The sequence below is a fragment of the Macrobrachium rosenbergii genome, chromosome 43 (assembly GCF_040412425.1).
Source record: "Macrobrachium rosenbergii isolate ZJJX-2024 chromosome 43, ASM4041242v1, whole genome shotgun sequence".
NCBI lineage: Eukaryota > Metazoa > Arthropoda > Malacostraca > Decapoda > Palaemonidae > Macrobrachium > Macrobrachium rosenbergii.
Genome location: NC_089783.1, coordinates 33,634,026 through 33,655,886, shown reverse-complemented (window position 1 = coordinate 33,655,886; position 21,861 = coordinate 33,634,026). Strand labels below are relative to the sequence as shown.

General features: G+C 41.2%; 1 protein-coding gene across 2 annotated transcripts in view; it reads left to right on the top strand.

Annotated features, from left to right (window-relative positions):
* The first annotated feature begins 484 nt into the window (after positions 1 to 484).
* Positions 485 to 21,861, top strand: part of LOC136828773 (protein MMS22-like) — a 58,490-nt gene continuing 37,113 nt past the window's right edge. Inside the window, exons 1-8 of one of the 2 annotated variants that reach the window (XM_067086991.1) lie at positions 485 to 687; positions 8,818 to 8,968; positions 9,263 to 9,488; positions 10,543 to 10,816; positions 13,462 to 13,725; positions 14,290 to 14,403; positions 16,875 to 17,120; positions 19,436 to 19,686. In XM_067086991.1, coding sequence (XP_066943092.1) covers positions 8,824 to 8,968; positions 9,263 to 9,488; positions 10,543 to 10,816; positions 13,462 to 13,725; positions 14,290 to 14,403; positions 16,875 to 17,120; positions 19,436 to 19,686 — 1,520 coding nt within the window. In that variant the 5' untranslated portion in view covers positions 485 to 687; positions 8,818 to 8,823. Of the gene's footprint in view, positions 688 to 6,276; positions 7,589 to 8,817; positions 8,969 to 9,262; positions 9,489 to 10,542; positions 10,817 to 13,461; positions 13,726 to 14,289; positions 14,404 to 16,874; positions 17,121 to 19,435; positions 19,687 to 21,861 lie in introns of those variants that run through there. The other variant, XM_067086990.1, reaches the window with a different exon arrangement.

The window sequence follows — 21,861 nt, the reverse complement described above, 5'->3', positions numbered from 1 at the left end:
AAATAATCATGGTTTCTTTCCATTTTCTACTATCGTAAGCAAAGACTGGAGGAGGTAATACTAAAACATACCACATATTCAAAATTACAAATGGCGGAAACAAGTGACGAGGGAAATTAAAAGTACTTTTAGCATAAATTTTATATTTGATTAATTCTATTATACTATTTTGTAGCATTCTCCGTAAGAAATTATAAGGTTTTCCTGGTATATCCGTTTCTGAAGCAAACATTTAGAGAAGTAATACAAAATCCTAATTACATTCATCATCATAAATGGTGGAAATAAGCGACGAGTGTTGTTATGATGTTTTTCGTAAAAATTTAATATTTAATCACTTAAATTATTCAATAATTATATCTTATTATCAAAATAAATAAAAATTATTATATTTTATCCTTGTATCCATTATTAAAAATAAAAATTAAGAGAATTAATACTAGATCTTAACTTACATCACTCATTACAAATGGTGGAAACAAGTGACGAGCGAAATCAAGTGCTGTTATGAAATTGTAAACAAAGCTCTAGATCAGTTACGACTGAAAAGTGACTTAAATAACTTAAGTAACGTAATTACTGTGGTACTTTCGACTCCAGAGTGAAGTTTGATTGTTACTGAATACATGGAGTGATTTTAAAGTCGGTGTAAAGCTTTAAAGAGCTTTAAAATAAGTGTTTATTAAGGTAGACCTAAATGTGAATTTTTTTTACAATTTAGCTTAGGCCTATGGCCAGGATTAGCCAGGCCTATCGTAGCATAGTTAATATTTAAACTTACAATTAGCCTATTTGAAATTAGCCTGTTAAGCTTCAGTTAACCTTTATTAATCTGTTAAGCTTCTGTTAGCATTCAGTAAGGTAGGCCCAGCCTAAGCCTAAGTGTCAATCGGATATTTCCATAATTAACCTCTTTTAAATTACCCTGTAAAGCTTTAAGGTAAGTTTGTTCTGACACAATATTCAAACCATCGGTCCTTTGCATTAGGAATTACGGCGAAGCTGGACACGGCCATTAAACTCTTGAACAAGGTGGTTAGGCGGTAACTACCGTCAGGTAGGCAGGAATACCTGCCTACCCGGATGTAACCATTCCAGTTTGCTTTCGGCCGTCATGCGGTGCAGACGTGTTTTCGGATCTCTTTGCCAGACTTTCGTTGAGCTCTTTAGTATCCCGGGGGAATCTTTTTGTATTTTGTGTATCTATTACGTGTGTTTGATATTTATTAATACACAAACCCACAAGGTATAGCCTTGCATAGGCCATCGTGTCTGTGTCCTGGGTTTGATGGCCAAGGGCATATTTAGAGGGGCGTAACCAAGTGATAATGCTTCTTTTCCAGTAGCCCTTTATTTAGATACTGAAGGCGTTTCCCCGTATGTTCGTATATATTAGATTGGGATGCAATATCTTCGCTCCCCTTCTTGGGCTCCCGCCCCCTGTGTACAAGGGCATGACTACTTCCTTTCTACTTGTGCTGAGAGTTGTTTTCAAGGCCTGCGCTTGGAGAGTTTGGTTAGGGAGGTTGCGGGCGTCGTCGGTAAGTTTTGCTTCCACGGTGCCCTTGGTGGCCTCCCCTCCTTCCTTTTCTCTTCCTGTAAGTTCTTCCTTATCTCCCCTTCGGGAGAGAGCTCTCTCCTTCGTCCTCTTCGCTCGCTCGTCGGGCGAAGACCGCGAGGGGGGGCCACCGCAGGCGGTCGGGTGACCTCTTCTCAGGGGCCTCCTCTTGCTGCGTAGGGCAGTTCCCCTCGGAGTGAGAGGAGTCTTCCTCTAATAATCTTTGTTTTTTCTTTCAGGTTGACAGTGAGCACCGTAGGCACAGCAGTAGTTGGCTGGGTATCTCAGTTAGGATATCTTTGCCTGAAAGAGGCCCGACATTCATACAGTGTTTGCTTTGGGATCGACCATAGTAGGTGGTTGGAATGGCATAGATCCAAGTCGGGATGTGGATTGATCGCTGTCATTGCTGTCCTTTATGTATGCTGTCGCACTGCCTCTGGTGTATCTGAGGTCCGTCTGCTCCTGCTGTGTTTCCTGTGTTATTGCTTCTGTTGACTTGGCGACAGTCTCTGGGCAGCTCCTCCTGGTCTCCTGCCACAGCTGTCCTGATCGTTCCTGCCTTCCGAACCACTTTCGTAGCTCCAGTATCAGCTGTCCTGATCGTGCCTGCTGCTTCTCCTGGTGGTCGTGTCCTGGGCCGCTTCCATTGTGATCCTGCCTAGCTGCCCTGGAGGTTATGATGTTTCATGTCTACCATCCTGTAGAAGATGTTGAAGTGAAGGTGAAGGAAGTCGCCCTGTGGAGGTAGCCGCCATCTTCTTCAGCTTATCTTCGATTTCGTCTTCTGCTGCTTCTTCCCTTTCTCTCCTGAGGTTCGAGGGGGTCCCAGGAACCGGATAGACCTCCGTTGGCCGAAGGAGAGGAAGGCTGCTTCTTCCCCCTTGATGTCATTTGGACATCTGGGGACTGCCTCCTTTCGAGGAGGCTCTGTGTCTCTCGTTGGCTCTTTTCAGCCTTCGGGGCTCGGGAACCAATTTGCATCCCCTGGGTTTTGTGTTTCGGGAGCCACAGGCGCGCAGACCTTGGTTTGCTCTCCCGTTCCCAGCCCTGGAGGTTCTGCCGCCGGACGGGTGCTACTTTGGGCACTTGTTCACGAGCCACTCCAAGTGTTCAAGATTCTGTGGAATATCAAGTATCCTGATCTGGTCTGGAGAGTACTCTCCTTGGCCCAGCTCGGGAACAGTGCGAGAGAAAGGGCCAAGGCATCCAGGTATCTCGGCTCTTCCTGTCAGCACTACAAGCACTCCCCGAGTGCTTACCCGTGCTCGGTCGGATTCCCAGCCTGGTGTCTCAATTCTATCGGTTCAAACACCAGAAGAAGCAGGGAAAAGGTTCCCTTCAGGAGTCCTGTGGGACTTCTAAGGGATTGACTCTCTTCTGGGAGGCAAGTTTCTCTCGGCTTTTCCCGCCCTTGGGCAGGAACTGATTTACATTCTCCTCTGGGGTCTCACGTTTCTGGGACGGCGAAAGTGCAGCCTTGCACCCTCATTGCCAGTCTTAGAAGTCTGCGTCTAAGATTGGTTCTGTGCCTGGCTCTTTTCGATTTCTTAGGAAACCGAAAGCAGCCGTTCCCATTTTTGGGAGTCTCGTAGGTCGCTCAAATTCTATGAATCACGATCTCTCTCCTGGCGAGAGGCACAGGACCAGAGGAGGTGCTGAAACACCTGGGTGTCTCAGTGCTGAGATGCCCAGGTGTCTCGATACTGCCCGCCAGCTGCTTCAGTTGCTTGGCCCAGTTTTCATCCTCATGTCTTGAACCTTAGGGTTTGAGCATGCAGGATAGCAGACACAGAATTCCCCTTTAGACCTTCTTCTCGAGGGGCCTAGGCCTCGAAGGAGTTTAGAGTTTGGGAAATTAGCACTAGTTCATGGCAGACGAGTTCCGCCCTGTCCAGTTCCGATTGCGTTCGCGTGATTGGCTCACTAGGCTTGCTTGCCCCACCCAGCTCCTGGTCGCATTTGCGAGACTGGCTCAGCTTGGCTCGCTCACTTACCTCCCAGTCCTCCGCTTACCACCTGGTCTGGATTGCGTTTGCGTGATCAGCTCAGTTTGTTGTGGCTCAGCTCAACCCCACTCGGTTTTTCCAAATTGTGTTCTCAGCACTGTTCGAGTGAACTTTTTGCTCTTCCCAGGAAAGCGCTTTGCCACGGCACAAGCTCTCTTCTTCCCCCTTGTGGCAATAATCTTCTTTGTTTGATTATCGCTCACGGTGCGCCTCTCCTGCTGGTCTTACTGGCAGGACAGGTAGGGGTACTCTTTCTCCTTACCTGTTCTCTTTTCCTCTCAGTTGTTCCGAGAGGCGCGAGACGGACATAGAGAGCTCCAATGAATTTGTCTTTCTTTGGAGTTTGGCTGCCAGGCATGCTTTCTGTGTCGGTCCCCCGATTGTCTCATGGTACAACCAGGTAGCCGAGGAGGGTTTCTTGGGATCTGTCAAGGTCTCCCTCCAGAGAGAGAGAGGTACAGGAGTTTCACACTTCAGAAGCAGTGAGGATCTTCCTCTTCAAGTTGCAGTCGCCCTCATTTCTCGGAGAACTTCACTCTGATGAATCGGCACGAGGATCCCCAAGACAGGACCGCGGCTCCCCCATTGAATAATTTTCACCACTTGCAACCCTCGCAATTCCCAAAGGGGCCTAGAGTTTTGGGGGCCGCCATGGTCTTTGCTTGCGAGAGCATTCTCAACCAGATGAATGCTTTTCTTCAGACAAGGGATTCATTCAGGTCGAGACACCAAGCTCCTCCCCTGCCTCGACAGAGTACAAATTCTTCTTACCTTGGAAGGGTCTTGCCGACTGCAGGTTGTTCCGACTCTGCTTCCTTCGGACTGGGTTTTCTGTCTGCTTCTCCTTGCCCTGAAGGGTATTCTCTTCCTCTACGAGAGGCAGCAATCTTGGAGGGCACCTGCTGGTTCCCTCCAGACAGTCGCCTGATGGATCCATGATCCTTCACTTTTAGACTTTCTCTTCTCGAGTTCGACCATTCCTGGAGAGAACCCTGCCTTCTGGAGGCTGGTCCTGTCTGGGGGTGGGTCTTCCTATATCAGACGGCAATCTGTGGGCAATTCTGGTGCTAAGAAGAAGGACTTTGCCCTAATTCAGATCTCCGGTTTCGTAAGTCCCGAGTTGGCTCGACCCTTAGGAACAAACCTTTACTTGGCTCTGCCTTTCTCTTTCAGAGATTTGCCAGATACCGCAGTAATCAAGGTTTGTACCAGGGCACTGCCTTCTCCTTTGGACAACGGCCAAGACCTATGGGTCTTAGTCATCTCGGCTCAACCTTAAGTTCAAGCCAGCCCTCCTCAACTCCAAAGAATCCCAGGCTTCGGAAGAAGATTGTGGAAACACATAGCCCTCTTCTTCCCTTTTGGGAAAATGCACATGTGTCCTTTTCCACCCTCTTTTCCATAAGGAAGGAGCGCAGAAGGGAAGAGAGAAAGAAGTATTGACTGGCAGAAGTTCTCCTACTGCTGATGCCTGGATGAAATGATACTTATCAAGTCTCTGGACCTGGCAGCGACATTGCCGAGACCTGGGAATGGATTCTTTCAGGAGGAGTATCTATTTCCCTTGGGTCTCAGCAATTCTTTTCATCAACTTCCATCCCGCTTCCTCTTCCGTGCTCCCGATTCAGGAAATGCCAGCCCGGCTAGAGCTAATCGTCTTGGTATCCTGTCATCTTGCAGAAGCTCCCCATGGTGGAGAATGAAGGTGGTCTGCTTCCAGTCCTCCATCCTTCTTTCCTCTTCAGAGTATGAGGAAAGAGTTAGGCTAATGCTTGATTGAAGAAACCTTCAAATATGCTTGCATATTCACCTCATCACGTGTCTACTCCCAGATTCACCGAACAATGAATAGGCGCACACCTGTAAGACTTTGTCTTGAAGGTGTGTGACCGAGACAATTATCATCTTCTCATTAACATCCTGAACTCAAGGCGGCCTTTTGGCCTAACAAAAATTCAGGATGAGTTTTGCAACACTCAGTAGTTTCTTTGAACAACAGAACCACAGTACAGTAGTGGCATACATCAACAAACGAGGGAATCGTTTTTTCCTCCTGTTTCATTTGTCGACATTTGCAGGTACTCAGGTGTTCTGTAGCGCACTCGATAGCTCACTTAGCTAGCTACATTCCTGGTGGGGATGTATTAGGAGGCGAGCTTAGCCTCGGGTTTAAGTGATTGGGACGGAACATGCTTTCGTTCATTTCTTCACGAAGATTCATGAAGAGACTGCTCGACTAAGAGATCCCTACCATCTTTCTGTTTGCCTACCTGCACAACAAAGTCTGTCGTTTTCTCACTCCGTACCAGACCCACGGGCTTCTACGGTGAGGCATGCTGTCTTTTTGGGAAACATCAATATCTATTTTTTTCCCCTCTGTAATATTCTTAATCGCTTGCTTGTTATTTTCATATTGATTGATAGCCCTACCCATACTTTTTAGGTAGCATTGCCATCCATGACATTTAAGCTACGAAATTTTATGAGACACAAGACGATAAATGATGAATGCACTGCAATGCCATGTAAGGAATGAAAGAATACATTTTATCTTTAAAAATTTCTTGTTTATTTCACTATCAAATATCTTACCATTAAGTTTATTGAAGTAAATAATTCATATATTATAATCCTTCAACCATTGGCTTGACATGTTTAGTGATGAAACTGGGAAACACTACTATTCTTTGGGTAAAACTGAGGTGTAATGAAAGTTATAACTTTTGAAAGACATATTCTTCAGGTGTCGGAGCGGAGATGTTCACTGTTTGGAGCTTTGAGAGAGACTGCAGGCTGGCCATTTTCCAGTGCTGTGATTGACTGACCACTAGCCAATCAGGAGCGTCGTAAGGGACGGCGCTAGACACCAAATGCACAGCCGATGTGAATGTACTATAGTTCAGCCACCCAGTTTCTCAGCTGCTGAACTTCTTCATTCAGAATTCTGTTCACCTGCTTTTTCTAAAGAATTTTTCAGTGAATTTATTTCCTGTTCCTTATTAGCCAAATCCTCTTCCTTTGCATTTTGACCACCTAATTCAGCTACCCAGTTTCTCATCTGCTGAACTACTTCATTCAGAATTCTGTTCTTCTGCTTTTCATTTTCTAAAGAATTTTTCAGTGAATTTATTTCCTGTTCCTTATTAGCCAAATCCTCTTCCTTCTTTGCATTTTGACCACCTATTAGACAACAGAAAAGTTCGTTTGGCATAGAATCAGGAAGGATGCTCGAGAGTGGGCAAAGAACTGCATACCATGCCAGACGAGTAAAATCTCACAGCACACGGAATCAGGCATCGGAGATTTCCCTCAACCATGTCGGCGTTTCGGGCACATCTATGTAGACGTTGTAGGGCCTCTGCTGCAATCACGGGGCGCCAGATACCTCCTGACGGTCATAGACCATTCCACAAGATGGCCGAAAACAACCCCGATGATGGAAGCATCAACGAGCGCCTGCGCAGAAGCCTCCTGTCAAGTTGGATAAACCGTTTTGGTGTGCCCGACAACATTACTACAGACAGAGGCCCCACATTCTTATTGGAGCTCTGGGTCTCCCTGGCACGCTTGATGGGGGCAACTCTCCACAGTACAATGGCATATAACCCTGCATCCAACAGCATGGTAGAAAGGACCCACCATTCATTGAAGGCAGCGCTGATGGCATGTTGCACCGATGACAATTGGAAGGCGCAGCTTCCCTGGGTCCTGCTGGGTCTCCGCACCGCACCAGGGACAAACGGCGAAAAATCTCCCGCAGAGAAAGCCTACGGCAAAACACTGCCCATACCAGGAGAGTTCTTCCCCACGCAGCCGGACATCACAGATATGCCCCCTCCAAGGCTGAGGGAAATTGTCAGGCGCGCTGTTGTTCGTTCTGATCGATGGGACAGCCCGTGGATGGTGTCGAACGTCTGCTTTCTCCTTGATGTGGGTATCAGGGCGCAGGTGGCCAGTGCTGGTGTCGCAGAGGAGTGTTGAACTGGACCCATCTATTGGCACATCTTCCCACCTCAGTTCGGTAGGCTGCTGTTTCTGGGTCCGTGGCTTGTTGCTTCTCCAGGTCCTCATAGTCTATGCCCAGGTGGACTGAATTTATCTCAACTCTTGATAGGGCATCAGCCACTGGGTTCTTCTTGCCAGGGACATAGCTAATGGTGCATTAAAGCATTAAATTGAATATAAAAATTATCATTTCTTCAATCAAATTGAAATAAGATATTCAAATGTACTTGTAAAACAAAATAGAATTTGCTATCCAAGTTACACAATCATTACTCAGTCCTCAGTCATAGCTATACTATTCAGGTGGTTATTGCCCCACTATATTTATGGAATTTGTTGAATAAATATTTTTTCTTCTCTTCTGATGACAACGGAAGTTATAGTATTTCTTGGTTGATCATGCGACAGGGGATGTAGATTCGACGGTTACCTTCTCGATTTTGTACTTCTTGAAACGTCCTGGAGGAATATCCTTGTGTAATTGTATGTCTCAACAAGCGTGTTATGTGTTGGTGGTTTGTTTTGTCATTGTTTGGGAAATCATGATACAACAACTGAACAGAGTACAGCCTGATCCCCTTTCCCTGTTGCAAAGGCAGCGTACGGTTGTTATATGAAGGAAATTGGAGATATATATCTACCTAGTTATTTTTTTAAGGCAAGGCTTAGGTTTCGTGTGCTGGAAAGTAGTAGCTTTGCCAAGGGTTTGCCTATTCATGACCCAGTATATCTAGTTTCACCTTGTTGAAATCTTCATGACACCTCCAATTCATTCATCAAACATTATTGCCTTTCATTTCATCATATCCATGACTCTCCATTTACAGACCCCACCCTACTTACAAACGAGTTTCATTCCAGACAGTCATTTGTATGTTGAATTGTTTATAAGTTGGTTACTGTACTCTTCATGGCTATTTAAGTACAGTATGATTTAAAATCAGTACAGTACCGTACATTTTTTCACCCTAAAACACAAAACATTGTACATACAGTATGGTATGCACAGAATAGATGTCCAAAACAAAATTTGAACTTACGGGTGACAAAAGGAGAGCTCTGAACACAATTTTAATTTGTGATCCCATTTGTTTGTGTCTGAATGATTGTAAGTTGAATGTTCTTCAGTAGGGTGGTGTCTATATTTCCTACAGAATTAATTCCTTTCACAAGCACTGCATTCATGATGCATCCTGTTATAAAGGCTACTGAAAAATTATAACTTCCAAAACAATTATCTTTCAGGTCATAATGTCTCAGACGCCCAACATATCCATGACACCCCCTTTGACCCCTCCTTTGGAGGGTGAGGGGAATAATTTTGGCAGCGACAGTCTCGACTACATGGATTTCTTCAACACGGAAATGGATGCATCCCCCGTGAAAGAAATGGAAGGTTAGGCAACTTTTGTTTGGTCTTTTACCCAGCCAATTTAATATTTGAGCAAAAAAATTGATGTGATGTTTAAAGTTGTAATTCTAGAATCATATGAATGCTATATTTGCATATATGTCTAGAATGTTGTTAGGTGTCTCCTTACCTTGCTGTCACATATTCTACCAAAATTCATAAAGTTTATTGTATTCTGTAGTGCATTTTGTTACTATAGTTCATCTTCATTTTATGTTAAATAATATCATGTTCCAGGGAAGTAGAATTTTTTCTAATGTATTTATTTCTTATCTTTAGCTCAGGATCATCCAATCGACTGTGGGTTGTTACTCTTCTCCTGTAGAAGAGAAGCCAGGTGGACAGAGAGTCTCAGCGATACGCCATGCATCGGCAAGAGAGTATTAGTTCACCTCCTCCAGCAGAAGAACCCGTCTCCTTCCTTTTCTTCAGATTATACTTTTTATTTGCCATGCACAGCTGACAATGTGCAGTGTAATTTGGAACACTACTTTTTGTGTGTTAGGTAGGACTCAAATCTTTTAGTTTTGCCTAAATATATGCCTGTTAGACTGGGAATGTTTCCAGTGTTCAGGACATACCTCACATGTTACTTCCTTTCCTTGCTTGCAGTATATTTGGGTTAATGTGATGATTTTTACTTTTCCTGTTTTAAAGTAATTTAATAAGATTGCCGAGTTACTTTGCTATACCCTTACAGGGCTAACTCAAAGGATTTATTCTTGTACTAATGTTCACTCTGTTTGCTAATCGTATCTGTTGGTGTAAAAAAATTTCTCTATGGCTGCATAATTCATTTAGGATACAGACAGTCCCCGGTTATCGGCGGGAGTTCCGTTCCCGACAGTGTCACAATAACCTAAAAACGGCTATAACAGCACTGATCCCGGGTTATTGGCACCACTGTAAAGTGGGGACCAGGGCTGATAACCAGGGATTGGCGCTGGTAACCAAAAATTGGCACATATTGGCCCTGAAAATCCAGTTATCGTCACTGCTAGACAAGTATCGTAAAACCAGATTGCCGATAACCGGGGACTGCCTGCACTGGCTTTGTTGCCATTATGAAATTGCTGGATATTTATAATTTTCAGTATCTTCAGAGAAAGAAAACAACGGAAATTAAGAAACTGGAATAATGAGTAGATATTAGCCAAAAAAATTATGTAATCATCATGATTGTCATTCATTTTGTGGGATAGAAAATGTACTTGGATCTTACGTGATATTTGCTTGATGGTAGAGAAAAATAACATTAAAAAACCTATTTGCTTAACATGAAAATTAGATGTGTTAATAGAATTAAGAAACAAAATTCTCAGGAGTAGTATTAGCATAATTATCACCATAATGGTAGTTTTATTATCTACATCATTAAACAATTGCAAACGCTTTAACATTTCAAGCATGGATTATTTTTAGTCACTATCGTTTAGAATGTAAGTTTATTTTACATATACTTCTTGTCCACTTTTCAAATCAAACTGCAACCAAACTGTGAAGTTGGCAGCTCAGATTGCTAGTAATATCAAAAATACCTTTCCTGTTCACTATTACAGACAAGCTGTGTCCGAGCTGGAAAGAGGGGCTCAGTCAAATGTTTGCCTCAGCCAGAGTTGCCACGATCCTCAGTACCCCAAAACGCGAGAAGAGGTTGCCAGGTTCTTCAATTGTCTGATCTCTCACGTCATCACATGTGGAAGCGAAAATGTGTGTGACGAAAACTTTTTGAAAAATGTCATTGCTGAGATTTTGGACTTGTTGTTATACATGCGTCCACTTCATGACCTGCCGGAACACGTGACATCAGCATCTTCACCACGTGGCAATAAGGTAAGCGTTAATAAATATTTCAATTTTGAATACAAGGTCATGATCTCAAGATATACATGTATGCAAAGATATTAAGAGTTTGTAATTTGTGGTACTGTATTCTGTAAAGCTGCCTCTTCATCAAGAACTTAAGCATGAGTGTATTGTAGATTTTCCATGTGGAAAGAGATGGACTCTTTATTGTGAAGAATAAGCTATTCTCAAGCAGTAACATAGTAAACTGTAATATTTTAATACAATTTCCACATTATGGTAGGAGGCAGTCTCTATCACATTGCATCTCCATTTTTGGCCCACATCAGTATGCTGTTAGCTACTGCAGTGAAAATTTCTGAGTGTTATTTCTATTGATCAAGGAATGTTCTTATCAAACTAAAAGCAGTAACCCACCATATCACAAAAAATAATTATGCTTTGTACAGTGTGATGTGTCCCCCAAGTTTATGGTTCAAAGTGGCCACAGTTGACCCACTACTTGAGCTAGGTATGAATATTTTATATTTGCGTGATGCACCACATGTATTAATCACCTCTGGTTCAATATTTGATCATTTCATTATTTTTTCTTTGATATTGCAATATGCAAAACATTTCTCCAATAAGTTATAGTTCCATTCTTTTATATATCCATAAAAGTATAAGTACAGAATGTTACAGATACTTGTAGGATATGACCCATTGATTTGTATAAACTGTTTCTGACAGACAACATTGTAAACATGATTGTCACAGAGAGAAGTGGGTCTGCTCAGTGAGTTACTGATGGCTGTCAACTTACAACTGAATTTCAGTTACATGGTTGGAAAACTCAAATAACGATGGGATAAAGGAATACTGTATATTGGTATTTTTACGTTTTTCCGTGGTTTTAGTTTGAAATATGCTCTGTGAGACAGGCAGCAACGATTTAAGGTAATTTAGCCTTGTGATTCTGACTTCGTGGGTACAGGAAAACGTAAAAAAAAGAGGAAAACAAAGGAGAATTTCATACGAGCATAGGGCTCTTGTTACTGAGGGAAATATTACGTAAAACACGTGGGCAAATTTAAAGGAGTGTATTTACATAATTGATATCAGTACGGGAAAGAGGAACTCAAGTAGATTACTATCCTGAAGGAGATTCCTACGGGATTGAATGAAACTGGGGGATTCCAGACACAGTCCGAGAAGCTTCCACGAAATAGGATCCCTCTGAAATGAGAGAGATGCACATTATATGCCAGTAATGAAAACAGACAAAAGAATAATGAATTCGAAGCTGCACTGAGGGTGCCAAAGGAGTAATAAAGAATTAATACTGCCGATGCAAGAGGCGCACGGACATTAGACAAGGGAGATTTCTGGCTTTCTCTTTAAGAAAATATTACGAGACAAAAGCGTGACTGAAATGGGGCTCTTCCAGGGCACTTTACCTTAGCAGATTTTCCGAGGGCGCGTGAGAAGGCGGTCCGTGGGTGACTTGCGATTTCCGAGGGCGAGTTTCTTCCACGTGGTGAGATGCAAGGGCTTCCGTAGAAGGGACAAGGCGATGGGGACTCCTCGAAACTCCAAGCAATGGCGTGTGGGCTCGAGGCAGGCCAGCGGTGGAGAGAACACTTGAATACGGTCGAAGGGCACGAGGAAAAGTATACTTTGGAAAGGGCCACGTGGTTAGGATGCAAGGGCATCGGTGGGGCCAGGTGTTGGGGACGTCTTCATTCCATATCTTCCAGCCCGCGTGTGTGTCGAGACCTCGTGGGCTTTTTGCTTTTATCCCTCCTATGGGGCAGGGGTGCGCCCAACACAGATGTTTTGACTCATTGCACCTGCTGCCCGCAGGGGAGGTTTTTGGCCTGTAGGAGAAACACCAAGCCAGATTACTTTTGCCTCGAAGGAAAGATCTTTATCAAAAATGGGAGCGCCTTTAATCTTTTAAACCCTTGTTTTAAGTCGATAGACAGATGGTCTATCGATCGGCCGGCTGGCGGTAAATGAAACACAACAGAACAACCAACAACAACAAAGGAGGGGGGGGAGGGGAGGCAATTTGCTAGCGAATTCTTGCTAACCATAATAGTATGATGGGCCTCAGTTCCCAGCTAGAGATTGCACTGTGAACTTTTTTCCTATTACTATTACAGTATAACAGCGAATGAAAAATTTTAAATAACCAGAGTCACGTTGCTACACTTGGTGAACATTGGACTGGCTGCAAGAAGTTTGGCAGCCAAGTGGGAAAAATCATAAGGGAATGAATTAGAAGTAAAAGGCAGAAACGAATGCTGTGGGAGTTGAAGGACTGCTGCAGAGAACTGTTTATATCGTCAACAATATTGTGCTTGAGGTGCACTGTAAGTTTAGAATGTGTGGACTGTCCTGTAAGATTTATTTCATCGTAGCAAAACTTGGTTATAAATGATTACTATTTGAATATTAGCTGTGAGATGATTTGTTGAAGGAAATTTTGGGAGCATGAGATATCTTGGGATCTAGTCCTTCCCTCTGTTAATTAGCCCCTGTAATTGTACATACAATTCATAAAAATTAGAGTAATGTCTACTCGTTGCATTGTGCAAAAGTGGTGAAAATATTTTGTGAAATATGTGGCAGTGAAGATATTGAGATAGCTGACAAGAGAGTTCATGGTATTGTTACTTTCTTTACAGAGTCTGTCTGCTGCTTACCATCTCTTACATCTTCATCTGGATATCCGATGGTGGAGCCTTATACTTCTCTACATCATTGAATCTAACTGGGGTTGTCTTTCCTTGCCTGCAACTCATCCCAGAGTCTCTTCAGTTCTTGTGAATGAGCCTGTCATATCTTCAAATATTGGGATGGCAGTTCTAGATGAAGCACCAGTCTTTGAACAGTTAATCTCTCTAGTAGTGTGGGATCTGATCACCATTATGTGCCGCGAAGGTTTGAAGGTAAGGACTAGTAGTTCTTATGTTACCCCCAGGGACAAAGTTTGGTGTTAGTGCCTTGAAATGTGTTTGTCTGTATGCTAAAAATTATCATGGAAACAAATGAACTGATTCTAATTAAGATTGGTGAAAATGGTAATTTTGACTTCTGAGAGATATCCACAGGTATTTGTATAAAAATAGCTTTGTCATGGAAAGTGTAAGGAGGGATGTAGAGAGTAAGACTGTTTGGTATCAATAAGAGATAAATTATGATCTGCTGAGGTTGATTATGTAATGTTTATTACACTATGAATATATAGGTTCATCTGACCATTGTATAATATACTTTTTACCATAATATTCTTTTCTTATCCTAGAACAGCGTGTGACATGTAATTCTATTAATTTATTTTTTCTTTTTTAATAAGCGAGCTTTCTTTTTTATGTATTCTTCTTAATGGACACCATATTCATTGGAAGCTTGAATTTCAAATCAATGGCTCCTGTGGTGGGCTTGTTCCATATGAGTAGGATTCATCTTCTGAATAATAATAATAATAATAATTCTGTAAAACTGATTTTCAGAAAACCATTAGTGACATGCACCAAGTCATAGGATTTTCGTGCACTTGTTCACTGGAGTTGGGCGTAATGATTCTTCACCTTCTGGACCACAGGCATTCAACTCTAGGCAAGCAGGTAAGTGGTAGAGTGCATTTTCACCATGTTGTGTTAACTTATTTAGAAAGCTTGATGATTACATAGAGCTTGGGTGGTATGTGTTTATTTTCAAAGTGAAAATAGCTATTTCTAAGATAACCCCAAGTTCATTGTCATATGTTTGAATAGTGAATGTTACCAAAACAAAATAATTGTTAACATTAAAATACATTGAGGCATTATTCAATACAACAAATTCTCATTTTTTCCTCAGCTAGATATTAAATTTAGAGTAAATTCATCTCTAATAAGTGATTCAAGTGCATGAATTGTTTCTAAAGATTTCACGCTCATTCGTTTTTTTATTGGATATTGATATTTGTGTAAAGGATAGAAATACCAATTACTGAAAATGTTAATGAGAATCGTATTGTGAAATGTTTTTAAATCTCCATCATACATTGGTATCCTAAGTTTGCGACAAATAATTCTCTAAGGTGGGGGTATACTTTATGGTGTGAGTTGTTCATTGCCTGTAGACATTACCATAAGTTCATTGCAATATCCTTTTGTCTTTTCCTGCTTTGCTGCCCAACTTCTATACCTTCGTCTTCAGTAAAGTAGTAGTCTCGTGAAACAAAAAAATATTTGTCCCGACACGATATACAAACCATCGGTCCTTTACATGAGGAATTACTTTCAGCGAAGCTGGAAACGTCCATTGAACTTTTGAATAAGGTGGTTAGGCAGTTAACTACCATTTGGGAGGTGGGAATCCCTCCAGCCCAGATGTAAACATTCCAATTTGCTTTCAGCCGTCGTTGGGTGTAGACATGTTTTCTTCGCTCTCTGCCCAGACTTCCGTCATGCTGCCTTTTCCCAGTGATCTTTTTCTTGTTTGCACTTTAATTATGAAAGCTCTTGACAAACCCTGTAAGACTAGTGCATGTCCTGGGGTTGGCAGTAAGAAATGTAATAGCTTTCGCTCTAGTATTAAGATGGACCCACACGCCCTTTGCTCTTCCTGCAGGGGGCGAGTGTGTTCATGTACTTTACCTTGTACTGAGTGTTGTTCCTGGTCTGTTGAGCAGTGGGTGAAGTTTGAGGGGAGGAGACAGTACCGAAGGAAGCCCACCAAGGCATCATCCGAGGGTTACACACCCTTGATGACTCCCTTGGTGGCTGACCCGTCGGGATCACAACAATAAGACAAACCCAATGCTTGTATTTGCCTTACTGCCACCGACTTTCAAGGTTCATCATAGCCTACTTTGCTTGAACTGATGTTTTTCTCATTCATGCAAATGTACCCAGAAGTCTGACAATTGGTCTTGAGTTTCTTACAGCCCAGCCATTTTGTCGGAGGAAGTTTTTCCTTCCTCACTCTATCGACCAGGAAGGGAAGACAAGGTGTAGTGAACTCCAGTCAGTTCATAGAGACTCGCTCAGATTCTTCCCTCCAACCAGTTAGTCTACCTAATGTAAAGGACCGACGGTTTGTATATCGTGTCGGAACAAATCACAGTTTTTCAAAGTAAGTTGTATTTTTCCTAACTATATAAACCTGAGGTCCTTTACATTACATTTTCATGCCCACCTCATGCCACCCCTCAGTCTGACATCTGGGCTGAAAGGCAAATTGGAATGTTTACAACTGGGCAGGCAGGACTCCCGCCTCCCAGATGGTAGTTAACTGCCTAACCACCTTGTTCGAAAGTTCAGCGGCCTTTTCCAGCTTCGCTGAAAGTAATTCCAAATGTAAGGGACCTCAGGTTTGTTTAGTTAGGAAAAATACAATTTACTTTAAAAGACTGTGATTTAATAATGATGAGAAAATATGGTTTCATAATGCTTGAGTTTAAGAACTATTCTCCTATGGTTTAAAGACTGGCCATTTGCTTTCTTAAGGGTTAAGTACCCATATTTGTCCATCTCCCTCCTTTTTTCATTGAGGCCTTAGCTAGGTCAGGGTGTTTGAGTTCCAAGGGTTAACTAAAAAGTGACAGGCGCATAACTAAAATAATGTTTAGACTAACTAAAACTTCCTTGACAGTATTTCCCCAGCTTTGTACTCTGCAGTAAGCTATATACCAGTATTATTTTATAGTAGTTTAACCTGGCTACTGAGAAACATTTTCATACTCTCATTGTTTTGCCCAGGAGGATGTTAGTGAGGGACAGAAATTGGAGACAGACTAAGCTATGTAGGTTGGACAGCTAGTTCAGAAGAGACCAAAGAGATGAAACTAAAGAAAAAAATGCAGCACAGGACTGATGTAATGTCGCAAAGAATCTTGACGTGCTTGGCAGAAGGCATACTTGAGGCAGTGATCTCTTGGGAGATGATGGATAAAAAGAAGGTTCAGAATTCACTGGCATCCCTTTTGCATTTTGCTTGTTATGAGTTAGTTTGGTTAATTCACTTACAGTAATTTTAAAGACTGTCTTGAGTGTTGCCAGTGGAGTCTGCTCTTGAAGAAAATCCTAATTTTCATTGTTGTCTTTTGCAGAGTTTTTGGGACCATGTAAAGAACAAGATTTTAATCCTGCTAAAGTTACACAATGAATCGTCAAACAACAGTGTCATCTCAGTCCCTTCAGAAGATGCTGTGTCAGCAGATCAACGATTTGATGTCCTTCAGTATCCGGCCCCAATAACCAGAGGAGTGAAACTCCCTCACATTTGGTGGATTTTTGTCAATTTTTCTAGATTATATACTTATGACAATTTAGGAAGACAAGTCCAGCCAAAATCTGTAAGTTGCCCTTTTGTGCATTGTACTATTTTTTTATTGTTTTCGGTACAGACACCACCCTGCTTACAAATGAGTTACATTCCAGACAGCGATTTGTAGGTTGAATTGTTTGTAAGTTGGTTACTGTACTCTTCTTCATGCCTGTTTAAGTACAGTATGATATAAAATCAATACAGTACTGTCCTTTTTTTTTTTTCATCCTAAAACACAGTACACTGTACATACAGCACTGTGTGTACAGAATAGGTAAGCAAAACAAAATTTGAACTTGCAGGTGACAAAGGGGAGCGCGTGCTGAACAAAATTTTAATTTGCAATCCCATTTGTTTGTAAGTTGAATAATGTTAAGTAGGTGGTGTATGTATTCCTAACTGTATGACCTAAGATTGAAACTGGTTGGTTGAGAATAGTTTGCAAGTCATTTATTCGATGCTTGATGTACAGAATTAACTAAATGGTTCCATGGATAAATTACACACTGTATGTGTAAGAAGTTACAAATAAAAAGACCTATTCTAAAGACATTCTGTAATCTTGAAAAGCACAACAGTTTCAAGCACACTTGGCTTTTTTAATCTTTTCAAAATTAAAGAATGTCTTTGGAAAGGGTTTTTTTATTTGCAAATGTTTCTTTTGCTGGGTCAGAAGACAAGACCTCATCAATCAAATCAACTTGATGCTTGACAGTTCTGAAGTAGAGTGCATGTAAAAGATTCTGAAGTATTCTCAGTACCCCTGACTAAGGAGATAATTTGTGATGAGTTACTTAATTTCTTATTATATGGGGTAGAACACTAAATCATGCTGAAGGTTCCTTAAGGGGACACAATGTGCACGTGTATTGTAAGCAGGTGGTGTTGGGACTAATTATGAGGTGCATGTTGTACGAAGTAATAGTGGTTCCTTACATACTGTAAACTGTGCTGGGGTCCAGTATGATATGGACACTGTAAGCATAGTGGGTTGTTTTCTGGGCTTTTAATGTAAGCATTGCTAGAAGTTCTTTGAGATTTTAATGTAAATAGTGCTTTGAGTTACTTGACATGATGCGCAATGATGATAAATGTAGTTTTAATGCTTGGCTGAGGGCCTTTTTACCACAGAGGGTTTATTTACAAATACACCCTCTGCCTTATTTAGGGCATATGCAAGATATGGATATTAATGTATGCTACAAAAATTTTTTTAAAAATAGGAAAAAATTTGGGAAAAAATAAATTTCTTAGAGCCATGTGCTTGGCATCACTATGCTACTAAGTGCAGCAGGAGTTGAATACCAAACAACAGATTATGCCAACACCGACATTTTAGACTCCAAGCCAGTCCACTTCTCTTATTCACAAATCACGACTAAGTCATTTTTACAACTAGTACTTAGTGACTAAGACAACCCACATGTATCTTATGATACCATTGCTTTTACTGCCACTCACTGTAAGCAGTCCTGGTAGTCATGTACAAGTTGCACTGTGTAGTGTAGCTAGGGGCTCTGTACAGTGAGCATACTGTAAGCAGTGCTGATTTTGTGCAGTGAGCCTTCTGTAGGCACTGCAGGGAAGCCTTTTACAGAGTGCATCTGGGTAACCAGTGCTGAGGAGGCTCTGTGCATTGCCCAGAGGTTTGCCTGGGGCACAGATTGTAAGCAGTGCTTAGGGTTTGGTAAAAGGATTATGCTCTGCATGATGTTTAGGGTTCTTTTCATCCTCAGATTACAGGCAGTCCCCCTGTTATCGGTGGTCCGGTTTTATGGCGCTTGTCTAGCGACGACAATAACTAGATTTTCATCCCTGATCCCCTCTTATTGGCACCGATATTCATCGATTTCCGGTTATCAGCGATTTTCTGTTATTGTCACGCTGTCGGGAATGGAACCCCTGCCAACAACCGGGGACAGCCTGTACTCTCTTTTATTTTTCTTAAGTTCCCTATGATATTTTTCATTAGCTCTCCCTCCTCTCTTGGTACTTACTTGTCCAACAGAACTTTTCATGTTAATTTGAAATTTATGCATGCTTTTATTTAACAAAGAATTCTTTGTTTATATTTTGATTTTAGCATATGCTAAAATTTGTCATATTGTATTACATTCTAGCTACCCTTTGTTGTGGTCAATTCTTTGTAAGTATTTTAAAGATAATGATGATTATTTCAGTGAATTTGTATTAAAAATTGCCCATTTGCTGTTATCCAAACCTAGAGTTGTTTTTTTGCTGATTGTATGTGTGAATTTGACTTGATAAATGTAGATGTATTAACTGACTCATTCTTAGAATGAAATTGATACAGTATTAACATTTTCTTTTTGCATTTTACAGAATGAAATAAAGAGCGAAACCAAACTACTTAGAACTCTTGTCAAATTATCAGTTGTTGAACCTAGAAATGGTGCACAACCCACAGAGGTTGAACTTCGTTTCTTCGTCCGAAGTTGTTTGATTCTGCACAGTTTATGGGGTGGAGAGAGAAGTAGCGAATGGGCATCATCATTGTGGGATTACTTTTCTAAACACTTGGATTCTAGTTTCCTTTTGCCAGGTGCTGGAGTAGAGGGCTTGGCATGCATGAGGTAATGGTAACATTTTCAGATCATATTTTATTTTAATTTACTGTACTATTGAATTTTGTTCCTAATGAAATGAAAACTTGAACCTTTTGTGTCATAGTACAGTGGCACCTCAGATTATCGGATGAGTCCAAGTCCAGTAAAAAGAAAAAGTATATTTCGTACTTTATGGAATAATCCAGTAAGTACAGTACACTAGATTTATTGGACAGGGAACTAAACAAAAACAGCTGCTGCTCTCCTTTCCAAACCTGTGAGAGTTATTGAGTTGGTTATTCATCTTCTTTAGTCAGTTCCTATTTCCCAAGCCCTTCATTCCTTCAGGGAGTGTGAAAAACACATGATATTATTTTACCATCACTGGAGGTACTGAGGGCCCCAGGTGCATACCTGAAAAAGTGGAAGTGTTCTATTCTTAGTATGTACTAATACAGTAATACCTTGGATTTTACATAATTCAAGTTGCGCGAATTCACAGACACGCAACTTTTCATTGGAACCTAACTAATTGTCATACGCAATTTTTTCAAACGCGTGACATTTGCGAATCCTCGAGAGAGAGAGAGAGAGGTCGTCCTTACTTGAGAGAGTGAAATTATTTATTAATTATTACTTATTACGGAGAGAGAGAGAATAACACGAGAGAGAGAGAGAGTTGTCCTTACTTGAAATATCAAGTTAAATTATTTATGAATTATTATGGAGACAGAGAGAATAACAAGAGAGAGAGAGAGAGAGAAGTTATTCATACGTTAGATATCAAAAGGTGGAAATTCATGATTTATGAAGGAAAATGGAAAAAGAAAGAAAGAAGGAGAGGGACAGGCAGACAGTACTAGAAATCCTTTGAACAGGAAATGAAATTTTTTTGTTTAAAATATCACTTAATTTTGTAATTACAATTATATTATTATTATTATTATTATTATTATTTTATTATTTTATTATTATTATTATTATTGTTGTTATTATTATTATTATTTAATCTTATTAATATATGAAAATTAGTACTTATTATAAGGTAAATCATTTATTTATCATACAAAACAAATAAACATGTATGTGTAACCATAAAAATTTTCTCATCTCTTACTGAGATGAGAGAATTTTTATGGTTACACAATCAGGAAAGAATATATGCAGAGACGTAAGGCAATACCCAAGTCAAAACTCAATGCCGGAATCATGACGAAAGCCATAAACACATGGGCAGTACCAGTAATCGGACAAGCTCAAGAGTAGTGGAGTGGACGAAGGCTGAACTCTGCGCCATAGACCAGAAAACTAGAAAACACATGACAATACACGGCATTACACCCAAGAGCAAATACAGACAGACTATACATAACATGATTGGAAGGTGGGAGAGGGCTACTAAGCATAGAGGACTGCGTCAACATCAAGAGCAGAGCACTGGGGCAATATCTGAAAACCAGTGAGTGGTTAAGGAGTGCATGGAAAGAAGGACTGATAAAAATAGACGAAGACCCAGAAATATACAGAGACAGGAGAATGAAAAACAGAACAGAGGAATGGCACAACAAACCAATGCACAGACAGCACATAGGACAGACAAAAGAACTGGCCAGTAATGAAGCATGGCAATGGCTACAGATGGGAGAACTCAAGAAGGAAACTGAAGGAATGCTAACAGTGGCACAAGATCAGGCCCTAAGAACCAAATATGTCCAAAGAACAATAGATGGAAATAAAATCGCACCCATATGCAGGAAGTGCAATATTAAAGACGAGACCATCAACTACATAGCAAGCAAATGTCTGGTGCTTGCACAGAACAAGTACAAAAAGAGGCATGATTCAGTAGCAAAAGCCCTCCACTGGCACCTGTGCAAGAAACACTAGCTAGCTTGCAGTAATAAGTGGTACGAACTCCAACCTGAGGGAGTGATAGAAAACGATCAGGCAAAGATCATCTGGGACTATGATATCAGAACAGATAGGGTGATATGTGCCAATAGACCAGACATGATGTTGATTGACAAAATCAAGAAGAAAGTATCACTTATTGATGTCACAATACCATGGGACACCAGAGTAGATGAGAAAGAATGAGAAAAAATTGATAAGCATCAAGACCTGAAAATTGAAATGAGAAGGATATGGAATATGCCAGTGGAAATTATACCCATAATCATAGGAACACTAGGCACGATCCCA